A 20946-nucleotide genomic window follows, 5' to 3' on the forward strand; every position below is an offset into this window, starting at 1 on the left:
CATCCATGATGTCAGCTTTACCATGCAGAACAGGATCACCAGCCAGCTTAAGAGCCCCACTGGTGTTAACAGCAGGATGCAATACATCATAGGCTGAAGGGATATGTGTACACTGATCTAGGCTGGCCATATGTCCAGTGTGGGGGATTTATGAACCCCCTTTTTGGATCCCAGTGACAATGAATTTCTAGAGACTATGCACTAGAAAAGTAATGCTTAACACCATGCATGGCTCCTCTAACCACAATCATAAAAAGCATGGTCCCAGTGACCCCCCGACAATATGGACATTATATGTCCTATACTTCAGTTCTCATCTTGGGATACAATCAAGGCTTCACTTAATGTGTACTCATATCTGAGAATTAAGCCCTGTGTACATAACTCCTCCTTGAGGTATCCTGAAGTTGGTTTATACTAAAGTGAAATTAAAGCCATAAAATTAGACAAACATAATGCTTAATGGATGAAAGAGAGAGAATTCTAGAGAAATATAACTATTGCTATAATCTGGAGTTAGGTTAGCAGATTTACCACAATAATCAAATAGTTCATTATGTCATCAATTCGTGTTCTCTTCAGGGTCACCTTTCCGCCATTCTTCATAATTTTGGTGTCAAAACCTGAGAAATTCAATAACAAATAAAAAAAAGCTGAAATTAACTGTGACTGCTTGAAAAGCACACTAAAATACATCTGCCACTTAAAAACAGATCAGAATTGAGTACAGCCAAGATATTTATTGAATTACGATCCATTCGGTTTAGGGCTAATCCTGTTCCTGGAGTCATTTTAGTTCCTCATTTAATAAAGTGATGATCCATTACTAATATGATAAATGTTATGGAAATTGATAAAACATAAATGTCAGATATAATCCATCTTACAGCCCACAAGCATACTGTGAAAAATAAAAACATCAACATTTCTCTGAGATCATAGCGTAGGGTGCTAAAGATTTGTTTGTGTCTCTTTTATTCCCACATCAAAGTAACCACATTTCCCATTAGGGGCTATTCATTTTAATTTTCTTTCTATATATCTTCTTTTCCTTCCTTCAAGCCACTATCCACCACCTCTAATTGTGGTTACCCCCCCCCCCACTGCATACTTCTATTTGTGGTTACCCAGTCACTGCAAACTTCTACTTGTGGTTACCCCATCACTGCATATTTCTACTTGTGGTTACCCCTTCACTGCATACATCTACTTGTGGTTACCCCCTAACTGTATACTTCTACTTGTGGTTACCCCCTCACTGCATACTTCTACTTGTGGTTATTCAGTCACTGCATACTTCTACTTGCGGTTACCCCATCACTGCATACTTCTACTTGTGGTTACCCAGTCACTGCATACTTCTAGTTCTGGTTACCCCCTCACTACATACTTCTACTTGTGCTTACCCCCTCACTACATACTTCTACTTGTGGTTACCCAGTCACTGCATACTTCTAGTTGTGGTTACCCCCTCACTGTATACTTCTATTTGTGGTTACCCCCTCACTGCATACTTCTACTTGTGGTTACTCAGTCACTGCATACTTCTAGTTGTGGTTACCCCCTCACTGTATACTTCTATTTGTGGTTACCCCCTCACTGTATACATCTACAACATTTGGATTAACATTTATACATCATATTCACACACCATTAAGTGTGAGAGCAAGTGCCTATTTAGATAGAAAGCCACCAAATTTTCAGACACATATATACAATACATAACAGATAATGAATGCATACTGAGCAAATAAAATGTACTCCTAAGGTAATCCATATAAATAAAAAAACTACATACATACACACAGATATATATATATATATATATATATATATATATATATATATATATATATATATATATATGGATCCCATTTGATCCAGTGCCTCACTTTCGCAAAAGTGCATTTTTTCAAAAATGCACTTTAGTGTAAAAAACAAAAATAAAAATAAAAAAAAAGCAGAAAAGAAACAACATGCAGTTTGTATGTAACGTTAGTTGTACATCAACATTTAGTGGTGATGTACAACTAAGAAAACTATTGCTGAGATTGTGGTACAGTGGGGATAAGAGAATATTCCCTTTTCCCCACTGTAGTGCGATCTCGAAGTGAGAATATTAAAGTAGAGGGGGTGTAGGGGGGGGGTGCAGCAAAATAGTGTTTAGTGTGTGTTTTTTTTTTGGTTTAGGTTTTATGTTTGTTTTTAAACAAAAGTGCATTTTCAAAAAAAATGCACTTTCGCGAAAGTGAGGTTGCGAATTTCGATGAAATGTAAATTTGCTGGATCAAAGTAGATATATATATATATATATATATATATATGTATATATATATATATATATATTTATATATATTTATGTGTGTGTGTGTGTGTGTGTGTGTGTGTGTGTGAGACGCCCGTGCCCTGGCCCAGCAATCAAGGAGCCTCAATTCTCACCACCAACACCAGAGAGGGCATCTCATATATGAGGAAAGGATAATAAATACACACAGTAAAGTGCAATTCCCCTTAAGAGCACAAAGAGATCACAGTCAGTCCAGGGCTGGTCACTCCCTTGCTCTCCAGGTCCCCAGTAAGACTCCCCACTGGCACAGCTATAAGGTCCAGATCTCAGCCTAGCTGGGCAAGCTAAAATCTCCATCACCCTCTCTGTCCAACCAGTGCTTCATGTCCCTGCCCAAGTAGCTGACAAAAACACTTTGAGATAAGTTTATACAACCACACAGACACTCCTGGGGAAGGCTGGCACAGGTTCTCCAGCTGTGCCCCTTTTACCCAGACTATACGGTAGTACCCTGCCACCACCCAGCTGATAATTATCAGCTACTCAAAGACCCTTAAAAGGGTGTCCAATTATTACTGTGCAATATTATTATCCAATTGGTAGATGTGACTAAACAGTCAAGCTTATTTGGAGTGACTTGGACAGTAAACTCTATAAATATGCAATGTACTCTAGAGCTTAACCTATCTCTACACAAACCAGCCACAGTTAAAGGTTTTAAAATATTTAATAATAAATAATTAAAACCACAAGACAATACTTTCTACTACACAGTCAGTGCTAGTCAAGAGTTTAGAGATCACACAGAAATACTTAAAATATTTCAGTAGTGCAGTTCAGACATCACAGAAAAACACTTAGTTTAATCTTTCTAACTTCTAGCTATCACTAAAAGAAAACACAAGTCTAAGATAACTTACATAAGACAACAGGCAGTGCTGTGAGTTGGATGATCAAGACAAAAAATGCTTAATGCCTTCTGATTCTCTCTGTTTAAATTGAAATTGCAGTTCTCATAAACATTACATCATTCTTTCACTTTTCTGGAGTTCCCAGGCTACACATTAGCTGTATTTACATTCTTAACAAATCTCTTTTGTTATCTTGCAGCTGGTCAGGAACAGAGCAATAAAATACATTTGCATGTTTAAATCTAGCAATTTAACTCTTGGTTAAAACAATAGAAATAATTTCTTCATCTAGACTTTCCGGTACTTTCCAGTACAACTGTCTACTTCAAAGGGTCACCACATGCTTTACTTTGGTCAGTAGAAGGGACTGTTGTCACATGTATTTCCAGTTCCACATGTAACAGTATTTCTCTACATTTAAGACAACAAGCCTGTACTTTACATTCATATTTACAAATGATAGAATTATGTGCACAATTATATCTGACAAGGCTGGGAGCCTTCACATTTCTCTACCAGTCTTCACATCCCCCCCACAGAGATCTCAAGCTAGTTTTTCAAGTGACCCTTGAGAAACGTTGCATGAGAGGGTTAGGTCTATCGGAGGGTACCTCACCCCATTCCCTGTCTTGAGAGCCCATCTGCATTGGCATTGTTACTCCCACTGTGGTGCTGCACTGACATATCATATGCTTGCAACCCTAGGCTCCATCTTAGCAACTTGGTATTTTGCTGGCTGCCTTTGTTTAAGCATGTTAGGGGGTTGTGATCTGTTATAACAGTGAATTTCCTTCCATACAGATAAGGCTGAAGTTTCTACAATGCCCACACTATGGCTAGAAATTCCTTTTCTACAGCTGCATAGCATTCCTCCCTGGGTTGGAGCCTATGACTAAGATAAACCACTGGGTGCTCTTCCCCATCTGAAGAAATCTGGCTAAGTACAGCCCCCACCCTATTGTTTGAAGCATCCACCTGAATAACAAATTATTTGCTGTAATCTGGACTGGCTAACACAGGGGGTCCTCCCAAAGCTCCTTCAAGCTTCTGGAATGCCTGCTCACATGCTGGGGTCCACACTACCTTATCTGGCCTGTTCTTCCTTGTTAGGTCTGTGAGGGGAGCAGCTATGGTACTATAATTGGAGATGAACTTTCTGTAGTGCCCTGCTGTCCCTAAAAATGCCCACACCTGCTTTTTAGTAACAGGTGCAGGCCATGCCTGAATGGCTTCCATTTTGGCAGGTTCTGGCCTTATCTTGCCACTCCCCACTATATGTCCCAGGGAGGAGACCTCTGTCATACCCACCTGACATTTGCTCGGCTTAATGGTCAACCCTGCCCTCTGTAGTCTGCAAAGCACCTCCCTGAAATGCTGAAAGTCCTCTGGCCAGGAATGGATGTAGATGGCAATATCATCTAGGTAAGCAAGGGCAAACCCTCCTGCTCCTGCTAGGATATGATCTACCAACCTCTGGAAAGTCGCGGGGCATTCTTCATTCCAAAAAGCATCTTTGTGAACTCATACAAGCCAAAAGGAGTCACAAAGGCTGACTTCTCTCCAGTACTGGGAGTCAAGGGCACCTGCCAGTAACGCTTGGTAAGATCAATGGTTGTAAGATACTTAGCCCCACCCAGCTGCTCTAGGGCCTCATCTGCCCTAGGCATGGGGTAAGCATCTGACTCTGTGTGACTATTTAATTTCCTGTAGTCCACACAGAACCTGGTGCTGCCATCTTTCTTTGGCACCAGCATCACTGGGGAGGCCCAGGGACTGTTGGACTCTTGAATCACCCCTAGTTCCAACATCTCCTGTACCTCCTCCCTCAGGGTCTGTCTGACTCTCTCAGGCACCCTATAAGGGGCCTGCCTAATAGGCCTTTGGGGTCATGTATCCACCTGGTGCTGCACTAGGTGGGTGCACCCTGGCTTCCCAGTGAACATGTCCCCAAATTCCTGCAACACTCCTCGGATTTCTCAAACCTGGGTAGGAGATAGCTGCTGGGACATTGCTACCCCTTCCACTGAGGTGTCAGCCCAAGCCTCACTGAGGAGATCAGTTACCAGATCTCCCTCAGACTCCTCCTGCAATCCACTGCAAATGCTCAGCACAAGGGCCCCCCTATCATGGTAAGGTTTCATCGTGTTAACATGGTACAATTTGTGCCCCTGCCATCTGCCTAGCAGTTTCACAATGTAATTAACATCACTTACCTTTCTTCCCACCTTGTAGGGTCCCTCCCAAGCTGCTTGCAGCTTGTTGTGTCTAACTGGAATGAGAACCATTACCTGCTGCCCCCAGCATACTCTCTAGCTCAAGCATTCCTGTCATACCACACCTTTTTGTGTTGTTGGGCTTCTGTCAGGTTCTCCTGGGCCAAGCCCATGAGTTCCCTGAGCCTTGTCCTTAGGTTTAGGATGTATGCCACAACAGACTCCTTGTGAGACTTGCACTCACCTTCTCACTCATCTCAAATTAAATCTAGAGGTCCCCCTCACCCTATGCCTATACAGCAACTCAAAGGGTGAAAAACCTGTGGATTTCTGGGGAACTTCTCTGTAAGCAAACAACAGATGGGGAAAATATTTGTCCCACTCCCTCTTAAACTAATCTGCAAATGCCCGTAGCATGGACTTGATTGTAGAGTTTAACCTCTCAACAAGACCATTAGTCTGGGGATGGTAGGGAGTGGTCTTCATGTACTTAACTCCACAGAACTTCCACAGACAGGCCAGTAGGCCTGACATGAAATTGGCACCTCTGTCATTCAGTAATTCTTTTGGGAAACCTACCCTGCTAAAAATCTCTAACAAAACATTTGCCACCTTCTCTGCCTCAATGGAGGATAAAGCCACTGCTTCAGGGTACCCTGTAGCATAATACACTGCCACTAGGATATACTTTTTCCCTGTGGAACTTGGGGTACTCAGAGGACCCACAATATCCATAGCTACCCTCTGAAATGGCTCCTCAATCACAGGCAAATGCATCAAAGGAGCTCTCACCTTGTCTCCTGCCTTGCCTACCTTTTGGCACTGCTCACAGGTCCTGCAGTACCCTGTTACATCTCTGGAAATTCCAGGCCAAAAGAAGTTCTGCATAATACGCCTCTTTGTATGTTTTATGCCCATATGACCTGCAAAGGGAATATCATGAGCTATGGCTAGAAGCACCAGATGGTAGGCTCTAGGCACTACCAACTGCTGTACTTTCGAAGCACCAGCACTCCACAATTCCAAAATCAAACGTGATTCCTTTATTGACATAAAGTTGGAAACGGCAGGTCTGTGACGTCGACGCGTTGTGAGGGCCGTAATGGAGTCCAGAAGGATGTTAGGAGCATCCGGATGAGTCGAGACGAATTGGAGATTCCAGCCTCTCATGGATCCCGACCGGTGGACAACTCTTGGGTGAGAAATGTGTCCGGAGTCGATGGAAACGGATCGGAGGTGGATTTTAACAAATCAGGGGTGCGACCGAAAAGAACAGTCCCCAAGAAAACGTACGCGTTCTCGGCGCTTGAAAAGGGTACAGGTACTGTAAAACAGCCCGTAGTACATCAACCCTTTAGAGTTAAAGGGCGGGCAGAATATAATAATTTCTTAGAGGGTCAATTTGACTTTAATGAGAACCCGAAGCCAGTGGATGAAAATAATACCAGTTCTAATGTTGCTGGAAGTGAGAAATGTACACTTAAAGACCTAATAGTTATGTTTGGTAAGAAATTGAAAATGCTTAAGACATTACAGTTGGACAATAATTATTTAAAGAAGTGTTTGGACAGTGGAGCGGTCCCAATGGGGTTGCGATTTTTTAAGATCCCTATGGGGATAGTAATGGACGAAAATAACAAAAGGGAATGCAATAAAATGTTCGATGGGTTTGGTTTCACCTTTATGAAGTTCATCATGGGGTGCAATGACAATAGAATATGTAAGTTATTGGCCGAAATGGATGATTTAAACAACAGTATTGTACACGATGTATTGTTTGATGAATATGAATGTCTATATGATACACAATTTAACTGGGTAGCTAGTGTGACAACTAAACAGTTTGAAAGAAAGTGTAGAAAATTAAAAAGGGACTTAGAACAATACAATAAAGGTGAGGCCTATAGATGGGAAAAGGATGTGGGTAAGAAAATGTTTAAGCCCTATAACTACGCTAAAGGTAGATACCAGGGTAGAATGAATGGTAAGGATGATAATACTCATGATGTCTATAAACAGAAAGGAAAGATTAGGTACAATAATCGAGCCCCCAATAGTTATAATAACAACTATGATTTTTTAGGGGGAGAAATCGATTGGGAAGACTACCAGAAAGGACATTTCAGACAAGGCGGGGAGTATTATCAAAGGGGAAGGGCAACAAATTAATTATGCATTCCCGGGAAGCAAAAGTAAAGGAGATTATTAAGATTAATGATGTTACCAGTTCTTATGATAACTTCTTTATTCATAACTATACTGATGTGACCCTTAGGAAGGAACATTTCACACTTCTTTCTAAGGGGATGAAATTTATTCCTTGTGAAAAATTTAATGTGGTCGACAGTATAATAGATGTTAAGAAGTATATTAGGAAACTAAACTTGAGAGTTAAATTTGATGGTACATCTTGCAAGGAAATAAACAAATTTCAAATTAAAAGCACGTACACACCACCCCTAAACCATTTACTTGACACCTTTGAGAAATTGGTCTTGGAGGACATATACAGGTATAGTAAGACGAACTATTCTGTTAGGTTCAATTTAACAAAGGAAGAATCGGGTGTACTGAGAGAACTACAAGAGAATGAGGGTATCCGAGTAATGAAACCGGATAAGGGGGGTGGGGTGGTGCTTTATCCCTCCCAAGAATACAGGGATAAAATCAATAGTATTCTATTACACTCAGGGAAGTACATTGTATCCTCGGTTAATGAGGTAAACATAGGGTACCATAAAGTGGATTTGCACTTGGAAGATCTACTGATGGAGGGTAGAATTGACACTAATTTATACCAGTTTCTTAAGGTTAAAACTCCCATCATCAGTACAATTGTGGGCATTCCTAAAGTCCATAAAGATTTGACAGATCCTCCATTCAGGCCTATCATTTCTGGGAGCCAGTCGAAGACCTTTCCATTTGGGAAGGTCATAGATAAATGGTTGAAACCTATATTAAAGAAAATCCCACATTTGGTTGTGGACTCATGGGATTTTCTTGGTAGGCTGGAACCCAGATTAGCTCAAGGGGTTGAATGGTTGGTAACCATGGATGTTATAGACCTTTTTTCAAATATACCTAAAGAAGAAGGTATGCAAAGACTACAGGAGAGTATAGTGTGGTCTGAATCTATCGCATGGGATAAAACACTACTGGTTATGGAATTTATGGAAGAGGTATTGGCCCACAACTTTATTTGGTATGAAGGGGAATATTACAAACAGTGTAAGGGCGTGGCTATGGGGGCAGCATGTGCCCCCATATATGCAAACCTGGTAGTTTATGATTGGGAGAAGGAATATATTATCAATACTCAATGGTTTAAATATATATCATGTTATTTTCATTTTTTAGATGACATTTTTATTTTGTGGAAGGGTGACCTCAATGAGTTAGAAATGTTTAGTGAATGTATAAATTCTTGTAGTGAACATTTCAAGTTTACTATGAACAAACATGAGGAAACTATATCATACCTAGATGTTCAAATAACACTGAAGGATGGGAAATTTAAGTCCAACATACACAGGAAGGAAACATTTAGCAATTCCTATTTACATTTTTCTAGTAATCATCCCCGGGCCCAGAAAAAGAACATTATAAAGGGACAATGTATCCGGGCGGCAAGGATGACATCTGAAGTGGAGGACTTGGATAGTGAATTTGTAAACATTTCATCCTTTTTTATGGAAAGGGGATATCCGAGAGATATGATAGAGGACGTCACAGGGTATGTTAGGAAACAATGGGGATTAAAGTACAAACCTTTACTAGGTGTGGGTTTAGCATCAGGATCAGATGGTGAAGGAAACAGTAAAAATAATGATGAAACAGGAAAAAAGTATGGTATGGCATGTGTCCTACAACACAACAACTTCAGTGGAGATATTAGGAAAATTATTCATCATAACTGGAATACTTTAAAAGTAGATGATAGAATTTACAAAATAGTGGGGCGGGAGCCACATTTTGTCCTTAGGAAGGGGAATAATATGAAGGCATTGTTGGAAAGGAAAATAGACAAGAAATCAGATTTATTAGAAAGGGGTGGTACCACTAAATGTGGTACGTGCAAACAATGCAAGTATATTACGGAAAGTAAGGAAATTATGTTGTCCAACTACAACAAAACCAGAATACATTATCAGAAGGGGAATTGTAGGTCTATTAATTTGGTATATTTGGCCACCTGCACACAGTGTCCATGTTTTTATGTAGGGAAGACCACCCGGTGTTTAAGGAATAGGATCTACGACCATATGTACAGCATTAGGAAGGAGGATAGTAATAATGCCCTTTGGAAACATCTTAAAGACAACGAAATATGTTCCGGGTTTAAATTTGGAATTTTGGAAGTAGTTAAAATGAATATGAGGGGTGGGGACATAAAAAAGAAGGTTAGTGACAAGGAGGTCAGGTGGCAAATTAAATTAAATGCATCCGTATATCCTGGAATTAATGAACATGTATCAATTAAACCCATTTTAGATACTTAGAACATATGAATGATGAATTTACATTACCTTTCTATAAGAAAGGAATTTTTAATCATTTTTAAGTTATTTTAAGTATTGTGTACTAACTTTTAATAGTAGCTATGTATGTATTTATATATGTATTTATTTATTTATATGTATCAGGTATTAACATGTGGTAAGAGGTTGAGCATGGTTTTAACCAGGGTAAGGAAGGTTAAAACAAATGGAATTATATGGTTATGCATTCATATATGATGAAGGAATTTGTATTTGCACTAGCACTTTAAAAATATATTGTAGGAAAGTCATGTGATGATGTAAAAGTATATAATGAGAATGTATGGAGTAAGAAAGGTAGTTCTGATGAAGTCTTAACTAGATGAAAGCGCTTAACTTTTAAATTGTTTATGTCAATAAAGGAATCATGTTTGATTTTGGAATTGTGGAGTGCTGGTGCTTCGTGAGTCACTTTGGAGCAGACTGTGTGGTTCGGTTTCGTTGATAGTTGTTGGCTGTTCCAGTACATTTGTGTTTTTTCTGTGGTTGCATTGGTACAATGGACTCACTCAATGAGTTACCTTCTATCTTTTCCCCTAGACGAGATGAAATTAGGGGGCATCAGTCCGAAATGGCGATTATGCGAGGAGAACTTACAAGGTTGATTGACCTGATGACACAACCTAACCCTACAGTTGGAAACGGCAGGTCTGTGACGTCGACGCATTGTGAGGGCCGTAATGGAGTCCAGAAGGATGTTAGGAGCGTCCGAATGAGTCGAGACGAATTGGAGATTCCAGCCTCTCATGGATCCCGACCGGTGGACAACTCTTGGGTGAGAAATGTGTCCGGAGTCGATGGAAACGGATCGGAGGTGGATTTTAACAAATCAGGGGCGCGACCGAAAAGAACAGTCCCCAAGAAAACGTACGCGTTCTCGGCGCTTGAAAAGGGTACAGGTACTGTAAAACAGCCCGTAGTACATCAACCCTTTAGAGTTAAAGGGCGGGCAGAATATAATAATTTCTTAGAGGGTCAATTTGACTTTAATGAGAACCCAAAGCCAGTGGATGAAAATAATACCAGTTCTAATGTTGCTGGAAGTGAGAAATGTACACTTAAAGACCTAATAGTTATGTTTGGTAAGAAATTGAAAATGCTTAAGACATTACAGTTGGACAATAATTATTTAAAGAAGTGTTTGGACAGTGGAGCGGTCCCAATGGGGTTGCGATTTTTTAAGATCCCTATGGGGATAGTAATGGACGAAAATAACAAAAGGGAATGCAATAAAATGTTCGATGGGTTTGGTTTCACTTTTATGAAGTTCATCATGGGGTGCAATGACAATAGAATATGTAAGTTATTGGCCGAAATGGATGATTTAAACAACAGTATTGTACACGATGTATTGTTTGATGAATATGAATGTCTATATGATACACAATTTAACTGGGTAGCTAGTGTGACAACTAAACAGTTTGAAAGAAAGTGTAGAAAATTAAAAAGGGACTTAGAACAATACAATAAAGGTGAGGCCTATAGATGGGAAAAGGATGTGGGTAAGAAAATGTTTAAGCCCTACAACTACGCTAAAGGTAGATACGAGGGTAGAATGAATGGTAAGGATGATAATACTCATGATGTCTATAAACAGAAAGGAAAGATTAGGTACAATAATCGAGCCCCCAATAGTTATAATAACAACTATGATTTTTTAGGGGGAGAAATCGATTGGGAAGACTACCAGAAAGGACATTTCAGACAAAGGGGGGGAGTATTATCAAAGGGGAAGGGCAACAAATGAATTATGCATTCCCGGGAAGCAAAAGTAAAGGAGATTATTAAGATTAATGATGTTACCAGTTCTTATGATAACTTCTTTATTCATAACTATACTGATGTGATCCTTAGGAAGGAACATTTCACACTTCTTTCTAAGGGGATGAAATGTATTCCTTGTGAAAAATTTAATGTGGTCGACAGTATAATAGATGTTAAGAAGTATGTTAGGAAACTAAACTTGAGAGTTAAATTTGACAGTACATCTTGCAAGGAAATAAACGAATTTCAAATTAAAAGCACGTACACACCACCCCTAAACCATTTACTTGACACCTTTGAGAAATTGGTCTTGGAGGACATATACAGGTATAGTAAGAAGAACTATTCTGTTAGGTTCAATTTAACAAAGGAAGAATCGGGTGTACTGAGAGAACTACAAGAGAATGAGGGTATCCGAGTAATGAAACCGGATAAGGGGGGTGAGGTGGTGCTTTATCCCTCCCAAGAATACAGGGATAAAATCAATAGTATTCTATTACACTCAGGGAAGTACATTGTATCCTCGGTTAATGAGGTAAACATAGGGTACCATAAAGTGGATTTGCACTTGGAAGATCTACTGATGGAGGGTAGAATTGACACTAATTTATACCAGTTTCTTAAGGTTAAAACTCCCATCATCAGTACAATTGTGGGCATTCCTAAAGTCCATAATGATTTGACAGATCCTCCATTCAGGCCTATCATTTCTGGGAGCCAGTCGAAGACCTTTCCATTTGGGAAGGTCATAGATAAATGGTTGAAACCTATATTAAAGAAAATCCCACATTTGGTTGTGGACTCATGGGATTTTCTTGGTAGGCTGGAACCCAGATTAGCTCAAGAGGTTGAATGGTTGGTAACCATGGATGTTATAGACCTTTTTTCAAATATACCTAAAGAAGAAGGTATGCAAAGACTACAGGAGAGTATAGTGTGGTCTGAATCTGTCGCATGGGATAAAACACTACTGATTATGGAATTTATGGAAGAGGTATTGGCCCACAACTTTATTTGGTATGAAGGGGAATATTACAAACAGTGTAAGGGCGTGGCTATGGGGGCAGCATGTGCCCCCATATACGCAAACCTGGTAGTTTATGATTGGGAGAAGGAATATATTATCAATACTCAATGGTTTAAATATATATCATGTTATTTTCGTTTTTTAGATGGCATTTTTATTTTGTGGAAGGGTGACCTCAATGAGTTAGAAATGTTTAGTGAATATATAAATTCTTGTAGTGAACATTTCAAGTTTACTATGAACAAACATGAGGAAACTATATCATACCTAGATGTTCAAATAACACTGAAGGATGGGAAATTTAAGTCCAACATACACAGGAAGGAAACATTTAGCAATTCCTATTTACATTTTTCTAGTAATCATCCCCGGGCCCAGAAAAAGAACATTATAAAGGGACAATGTATCCGGGCGGCAAGGATGACATCTGAAGTGGAGGACTTGGATAGAGAATTTGTAAAAATTGCATCCTTTTTTATGGAAAGGGGATATCCGAGAGATATGATAGAGGACGTCACAGGGTATGTTAGGAAACAATGGGGATTAAAGTACAAACCTTTACTAGGTGTGGGTTTAGCATCAGGATCAGATGGTGAAGGAAACAGCAAAAATAATGATGAAACAGGAAAAAAGTATGGTATGGCATGTGTCCTACAACACAAAAACTTCAGTGGAGATATTAGGAAAATTATTCATCATAACTGGAATACTTTGAAAGTAGATGATAGAATTTACAAAATAGTGGGGCGGGAGCCACATTTTGTCCTTAGGAAGGGGAATAATATGAAGGCATTGTTGGAAAGGAAAATAGACAAGAAATCAGATTTATTAGAAAGGGGTGGTACCACTAAATGTGGTACGTGCAAACAATGCAAGTATATTACGGAAAGTAAGGAAATTATGTTGTCCAACTACAACAAAACCAGAATACATTATCAGAAGGGGAATTGTAGGTCTATTAATTTGGTATATTTGGCCACCTGCACACAGTGTCCATGTTTTTATGTAGGGAAGACCACCCGGTGTTTAAGGAATAGGATCTACGACCATATGTACAGCATTAGGAAGGAGGATAGTAATAATGCCCTTTGGAAACATCTTAAAGACAACGAAATATGTTCCGGGTTTAAATTTGGAATTTTGGAAGTAGTTAAAATGAATATGAGGGGTGGGGACATAAAAAAGAAGGTTAGTGACAAGGAGGTCAGGTGGCAAATTAAATTAAATGCATCCGTATATCCTGGAATTAATGAACATGTATCAATTAAACCCATTTTAGATACTTAGAACATATGAATGATGAATTTACATTACCTTTCTATAAGAAAGGAATTTTTAATCATTTTTAAGTTATTTTTAAGTATTGTGTACTAACTTTTAATAGTAGCTATGTATGTATTTATATATGTATTTATTTATTTATATGTATCAGGTATTAACATGTGGTAAGAGGTTGAGCATGGTTTTAACCAGGGTAAGGAAGGTTAAAACAAATGGAATTATATGGTTATGCATTCATATATGATGAAGGAATTTGTATTTGCACTAGCACTTTAAAAATATATTGTAGGAAAGTCATGTGATGATGTAAAAGTATATAATGAGAATGTATGGAGTAAGAAAGGTAGTTCTGATGAAGTCTTAACTAGATGAAAGCGCTTAACTTTTAAATTGTTTATGTCAATAAAGGAATCACGTTTGATTTTGGAATTGTGGAGTGCTGGTGCTTCGTGAGTCACTTTGGAGCAGACTGTGTGGTTCGGTTTCGTTGATAGTTGTTGGCTGTTCCAGTACATTTGTGTTTTTTCTGTAACTGCTGTACTTTCTCACCTTCTAGCCCTCCCTCAGAGGTCCACTCTCTGTATAGTAACTCTTTGTCCCAGTATACAGATTCACCCTTCCCTTGAGAATCAGGTGCTTCCCTAGCTACCTGCCTCAGGCCTTCCAAGTTAGGATCTGAGAGCTGAGCCTGTCTCAACTCTCTCCTTGTAATCCTTCCCAGCTCCCCTTCCACAGGAAGTCTGGCATCCTCTGACAGTGGTGCCTCATTGTCAGTCTGACTACTAGAACTCACCTCTACCTTTGCAGTCACTCTGTTCAAGGGAACATCAGTACCCACAAGCATCTGTGGCTCACCTTCAGTCTCACTACTACAGGGTATCTCCCTCCCTGAAGTAACCACCTCACCAGTCCTGGCTGCATATATGCAGTCTTTCTGGGTCTCCCCCAGGCTACCAGACCCACATGCTTGTTTCCTAGCCTGACTACATCTAAATGCATAAGCACATGGTACTGCCTCATCTTAATCCTTCCCTCTCAGGACATCTGCAGGATGGTAGTTTAGTACCTCTGTTGTCTCAAGGCAACCTACTATTGGCATTTGTCTTTCCCACTTACTGGTTCCCTCACCTTTGGTTCCCCTCACCTTTGGTTCCCCACCTTGCCTCCATGGACACCTGTATGCCACATGGCCCCACTGGTTGCATTCAAAACATTTAACCCTAGATCCTGGACGTGTACCTGGGCTAGTGGCTTCCCCTGCTACTGGCAGATTCTGTTGGGGCAGTCTGTGCTGCCCACCATGGGTTCCTTTAGACCCATGAGCAGTACTGGGGGTCCCCTTCCTGTGCAGGGCTGCCCTGCTTGCCAGGTATAGGTCTCCCTTCTTCTCCAACTCATCTGAAGTAGCATATTGTCTATCAGCTAACCAGATCCTCATGTCCTCAGGCAAAGTGCTAAGGGCTTGTTCCCTCACCAAGAGGTCTGCCCGCCCTTCAAAAGTGGTGACCTGACATCCACTCACCAACCTATGGAAATAAGTGCCCAATTCAGCAACATATTCACACACACTTTCATCTGCTTTGCATCTATGCTCACAAAACTTTTTCCTGTATGTTTCAGGTGTTAGCTTAAACAGTTCTAAAAGACATTTCTTAACAGCAATATAATCAAAACATGCAATGTCAGACATTTTGGACAAAACAGTTACAGCTTTACCATGGAGTAAGGGGTCAGGAACTGTACCCAGACCCCTTGATCAACTTCATACTGTTTAAATGCCCTCTCAAACATATGAATGAAACTATCAAAATTATCCCCCTCTTTAAACTGTGGAAGAAATGTACTGACCTATTGTGCTTCTGGGGTGCAATTACTCCCTTCCTCATTACCTCCATGACTCTGGTGAAGAGTCAGCATCTCCTTCTCATGCTGCCTCTGTCTCTTTTGTTCCTCAGCTTGCAGATGTAACAGTTTCTCAGTCTCCTCAGCCTGCAAACATCGCAGTCTCTCATTTGCTTCTAATTCCACATGCCTGGCCACCAACTCAAGTCTCTTTAGCTCCAGCTGGATTTTTAAGTCCACTGCAGAAAGGTTGAGCTGTCCATTCTCCAAGGGAATTATATCTCCACTGCCAGTCTGACTGTCCCCTTGTTGCTGTTTTCTTCTGCAGCTGTAACCAAGGCTGCAATCAGGTCTGTCTAGCCTGGCACATCTCCAGCAGCTGGATCCTTGTCAGCTTTCCATACTCCTCTGCTGACATGATGCCTGCTCACCCTGACTAACTAAGCTAACAAAAGAAATAAAACAATTGTGATCTGAACTCTGAGTATTCACTGTGTGGCTGTTTTAGAATACAAAAACACATTTGAAGCTCACTGTACACAAGCTACAGGTTTCACTCTACCCACAGCACTACAAGCCAATTAATATTTGCCAACTAATTAACATGTGATATGGATATCCGTCCGCTGCCAACCACTGCCACCTCAAATGTGAGGATATCTTATCCCAACCACTGCCACCACAGATGTGACACGTGTGCCCTGGCCCATCAATCAATGAGCCTCAATCCTCACTACTAACACCAGAGAGGGAATCTCATATATGAGGAAATGATAACAAATGCACACAGTAAAGTGCAATTTCCCTTAAGAGCACACAGAGATCAGTCAGTCCAGAGCTGGTCACTCCCTTGCTCTCCAGGTCCCCAATAAGACTCCCCACTGGCACAGCTATAGGGTCCAGATCTCAGCCTAGCTGGGCAAGCTAAAATCTCCAGCACCCTCTCTGTCCAACCAGTGTCCCTGCCCAAGCAGCTGACACACACACTTTGAGATAAGTTTATACAACCACACAGACACTCCTGGGGAAGGCTGGCACAGGTTCTCCAGCTGTGCCCCTTTTACTCAGACTATACAGTAGTACCCTGCCACCACCCAGCTAATAATTATCAGCTACTCAAAGGCCTTTAAAGGGTGCTCAGTTATTACTTTGCAATATTATCATCCAATTGGCAGATGTGACTAAACAGTCAAGCTTATTTGGAGTGACTTGGACAGTAAACTCTATAAATATGCAATGTACTCTAGAGCTTAACTTATCTCTACACAAACCAGCCACAGTTAAAAAGTTTTAAAATATTGAATAATAAATAATTAAAACCACAAGACAATACTTTCTACTACATAGTCAGTGCTAGTCAAGAGTTCAGAGATCACACAGAAATACTTAAAATAATTCAGTAGTGCAGTTCTGACATCACAGAAAAACACAGTCTAATCTTTCTAGCTTCTAGCTATCACTAAAAGAAAACACAAGTCTAAGATAACTTACATAAGACATCAGGCAGTGCTGTGAGTTGGATGATCAAGACAAACATGCTTAATACCTTCTGATTCTCTCTGTTTAAATTGAAATTGCAGTTCTGATAAACATTACATCATTCTTTCACTTTCCTGGAGTTCCCAGGCTACACATTAACTGTATTTACATTCTTAACATCTCCCCTTTGTTATTTTGTAGCTGGTCAGGAACAGAGCAATAAAATACATTTGCATGTTTAAATGTAGCAATTTATCTCTTGGTTAAAACAATAGAAAGTATTTCTTCATCTAGACTTTTTGGCACCACTGTCTACTTCAAAGGGTCACCACATGCATTACTTTGGTCAGTAGAGGGCACTGTTATCACATTTATTTCCAGTTCCACATGTAACAGTATTTCTTTACATTTAAGACAACAAGCCTGTACTTTACATTCATATTTACAAATGACAGAATTATCTGCACAATTCTATCTGGCTAGGTTGGCAGCCTTCACATTTCTCTATCGGTCTTCACAATATATATATATATATATATATATATATATATATATATATATATATATATATATATATATATATATAGACACACACACACACACACACACACACACACACACACATACATATTTTTTTTAATTTATATTGATTTACTTAAAATTATCAATTCAAGCAAGCACTGACAGTGTTAAAGTCAACATATCAATTTCAACAAAAACATGCTGACATACTAATGTGTATGCTACCAGAAACAATCCCAGAACATTCAAATTTTAAAACTTGTTTATTGCAGGGGGCAAGATCTTGCACCCCTCGCACGCCTCACACCCCTTACTAATTATCTAATCCAACTGCCAGAACACAAACCCAATGGAAAGGGCATATTCTGTCCTGTGGTTATGTCCCTCATCATCTTCACCTCTTTCTGTAAAGGGTACATTACATTCAGTCTGAGAATTATCTGGCCTGTAAAGTTTGTACACCTAAGATAACTATAAAAAATATTCTATCTAAGGTAACTTTTACAATGAAAATGATTGTGAAAATTAACACTCAGTTTGCTAGACATTATCGTTTTGAAACTGGTGCATTATGACCAGCCATGCTATGTACCTGCAAAGATGACCAGCCCATAACAGGTTTCAGTGTTCCTTATTCTGCAGCCACGCAGCAGCATCCTCCCATTGTCAAGGGGGAACTCGTCTCCTTTCCAGTGCAGTGTGCCAGTATAGGTGTGCAGCCTGTTGTTGGGTTCTTCACAGATGACTCGACCTGCAGTGACAGAGAGAGAGAAAGAGAGAGGTAAAAGAACTAATTCCTTGATTGAGTCCAAAACAAGCAGATATATGTTGTAAAATAAAACAAGAAACAAAAGAACCAAAAAGAGCTTCCAGCCTTTAATGATCCAAAAACATCCAGTAAGTGATTTCATGTATGGTTAGTTGATTTTGGACTTCTGACCTGGTAATGCACACTGAGCAAATGAAACATACTCCTAAGTACGTAATGAGGCCAATCAGTAGGATACCTACAGAACTAGTAATGCTCATGATTCCAATAAATGCTTCACTAATAAGTGTCTTGAGAGTTTTACTTTCTATTTACTAGTGTTTTCCTATGGATGGAATCGAGATGTATTTATTAGTCCATAGACAAGGATGGCAATTAACCAGGTAAGTAACCTCCTCATGTTATACCACATTCATAACCATGTGACCTTCTAGAAATAAAGTAAGCACCCTTCCCAAATGTACATAAAGTCTTTAGACTAGAAATGCAGTCTACATTACACAGTATGATGTGTTGAATCAGGCTGGGATATCCAGCAAGAGTTACTGTAATTTCTGAAGACTCAGACATAGAATAGTCTGCGATTCTGAAATCAGTTAACTGCTCTGTGTTCATAGACTATCATGAATTGAGACATTTGTCTAACACTTTTAATGTGGTTACAAATACACATGTGCGCTTGTGCACACACACACACACACACACACACACACACACACACACACACACACACACACGCACACACACAAAACACGCACACACACCTGGCATAATACAGTACTATAGCACAAAACGCAATCCATTTGCCCTGTTTTAACTAAAATGACAACCACATGGACACTGATATTGGTTGATAAGCACATATAGATATAGTCATATATGGTATGTGACAACTTACTCAATAGTAATAATAGTAATATGTCGGTCAGTTGGCAAAGAGGTTAAGCTTGTATGCTCTAGTTCCTTTGATACAGGTTTGATTCCCTCATTTGACCACTGTTTGACCTTGAGAAAGTCATTTTACCAGATATTGCTTCCAAGCCCCCATGAAAAGAGACCATCTGTATAGTGGGCATACCTGGTTAACAAACAGGTGTTATTAATAATATTATTATTATTATTATTAATATACTGCAAGTCATAGTACTAAATGCAAAATCCTGAAATGTTAGAAACTTTACAATAGTTCACTCAAAATCCATACTAATAACATACATGAACTACAAATGTCTTCTTCACCAGTGTTCAACAAACAATAACACTACATTCATAGTGAAACCTGGAAATAAGTACTAACATGAGTCCTGCAGAGGGGGCAAGTCCAGTTCTTTGCACATGTAAAGAAGTGGGTATTTTGATTTCAACATTTTAAAATTTCACTATTGTACAATTAGTATCATGTCTTTCAGTATATTGTTTTTTTAGTAAGTTGATATAAACCCAGCCATAGATATACCCAGAATAATTAGTTAGACAATAAAGTATGTGATTGGCCAATGCAGCTTCAGATATTGCTGTATTGGCTGGCAGTGGAAGATGACACTTTAAACAAAATAGACCACATCCTTCAGATGCTATATATCACAGACAAGGAACTGGTTGTCCAAAAGGAGGCCCATAGCAGATAGATAAAATGCAATGTAGAAACAAATTCTTCATGCATTGCCTTCCCCACCCTGGGAAAAGACTGCCCCTGCAGATTAAGTAGTGTGCTACATGACCATCCTTCATACAGAACCTCAGTGAGTAGATGGACGCTCACAAATTCACCCTTGGCTTCACTGGCCTAGCCCTCCAAGACAAATGGTGTAGAGCCTAAGGGTGGCTACTGGCAAGGGGTAAATTGTCAGAAGACTATTTTGCCTTAAAATTCATATGAATCCTATGAAGAGATTTTCATAAGCATGTGAGGAAAAATGAAAGCCTTCTAGAAAGGTTGTGGACTGTTGATGGCAGAACTGAGCCAATAATAAAATGTGGAACAGCAGAAACCACAATACAGCAGTTTTTTATTTACAGAAGAGGAATGCTGTTTTCAAGTAAGGCTGAAGGCCAAAGAGAAACAGACATGTAGGAATAATGCTAGATTTATTAGGGTTCCTGAAGAGTTGGAAGGATGGGACATTGTCACATTTTTAAAGATGAAGCTACTACTGTGACTATGTCACTGTTCACATAACCTAAATCTTACCATCAAAATGGCATATACATTTGAGTCATTTAAAGATAAGCAAATGTGCCCAATACATTTAATAGGCTTGCTGCTATGTTCTAAGTCAAAAGAAGGGTCAATAAAAACAGTAGATGAAATGT

The 20946-nt window shown here is 39.6% G+C and overlaps 1 protein-coding gene across 1 annotated transcript in view; it reads right to left on the bottom strand.

Annotated features, from left to right (window-relative positions):
• LOC122787323 (phospholipid-transporting ATPase IC-like) overlaps positions 1-20946 on the bottom strand; it is a 446410-nt gene that overhangs the window by 343534 nt on the left and 81930 nt on the right. Inside the window, exons 9-10 of the mRNA XM_044053968.1 lie at positions 18457-18615; positions 535-623 (exon numbers count right to left, since the gene is read on the bottom strand). Coding sequence (XP_043909903.1) covers positions 535-623; positions 18457-18615 — 248 coding nt within the window. The remainder of the gene's footprint in view (positions 1-534; positions 624-18456; positions 18616-20946) is intronic.

The sequence above is a fragment of the Protopterus annectens genome, chromosome 13.part0, assembly GCF_019279795.1.
Source record: "Protopterus annectens isolate FY-2018-M chromosome 13.part0, PAN1.0, whole genome shotgun sequence".
NCBI lineage: Eukaryota > Metazoa > Chordata > Ceratodontiformes > Protopteridae > Protopterus > Protopterus annectens.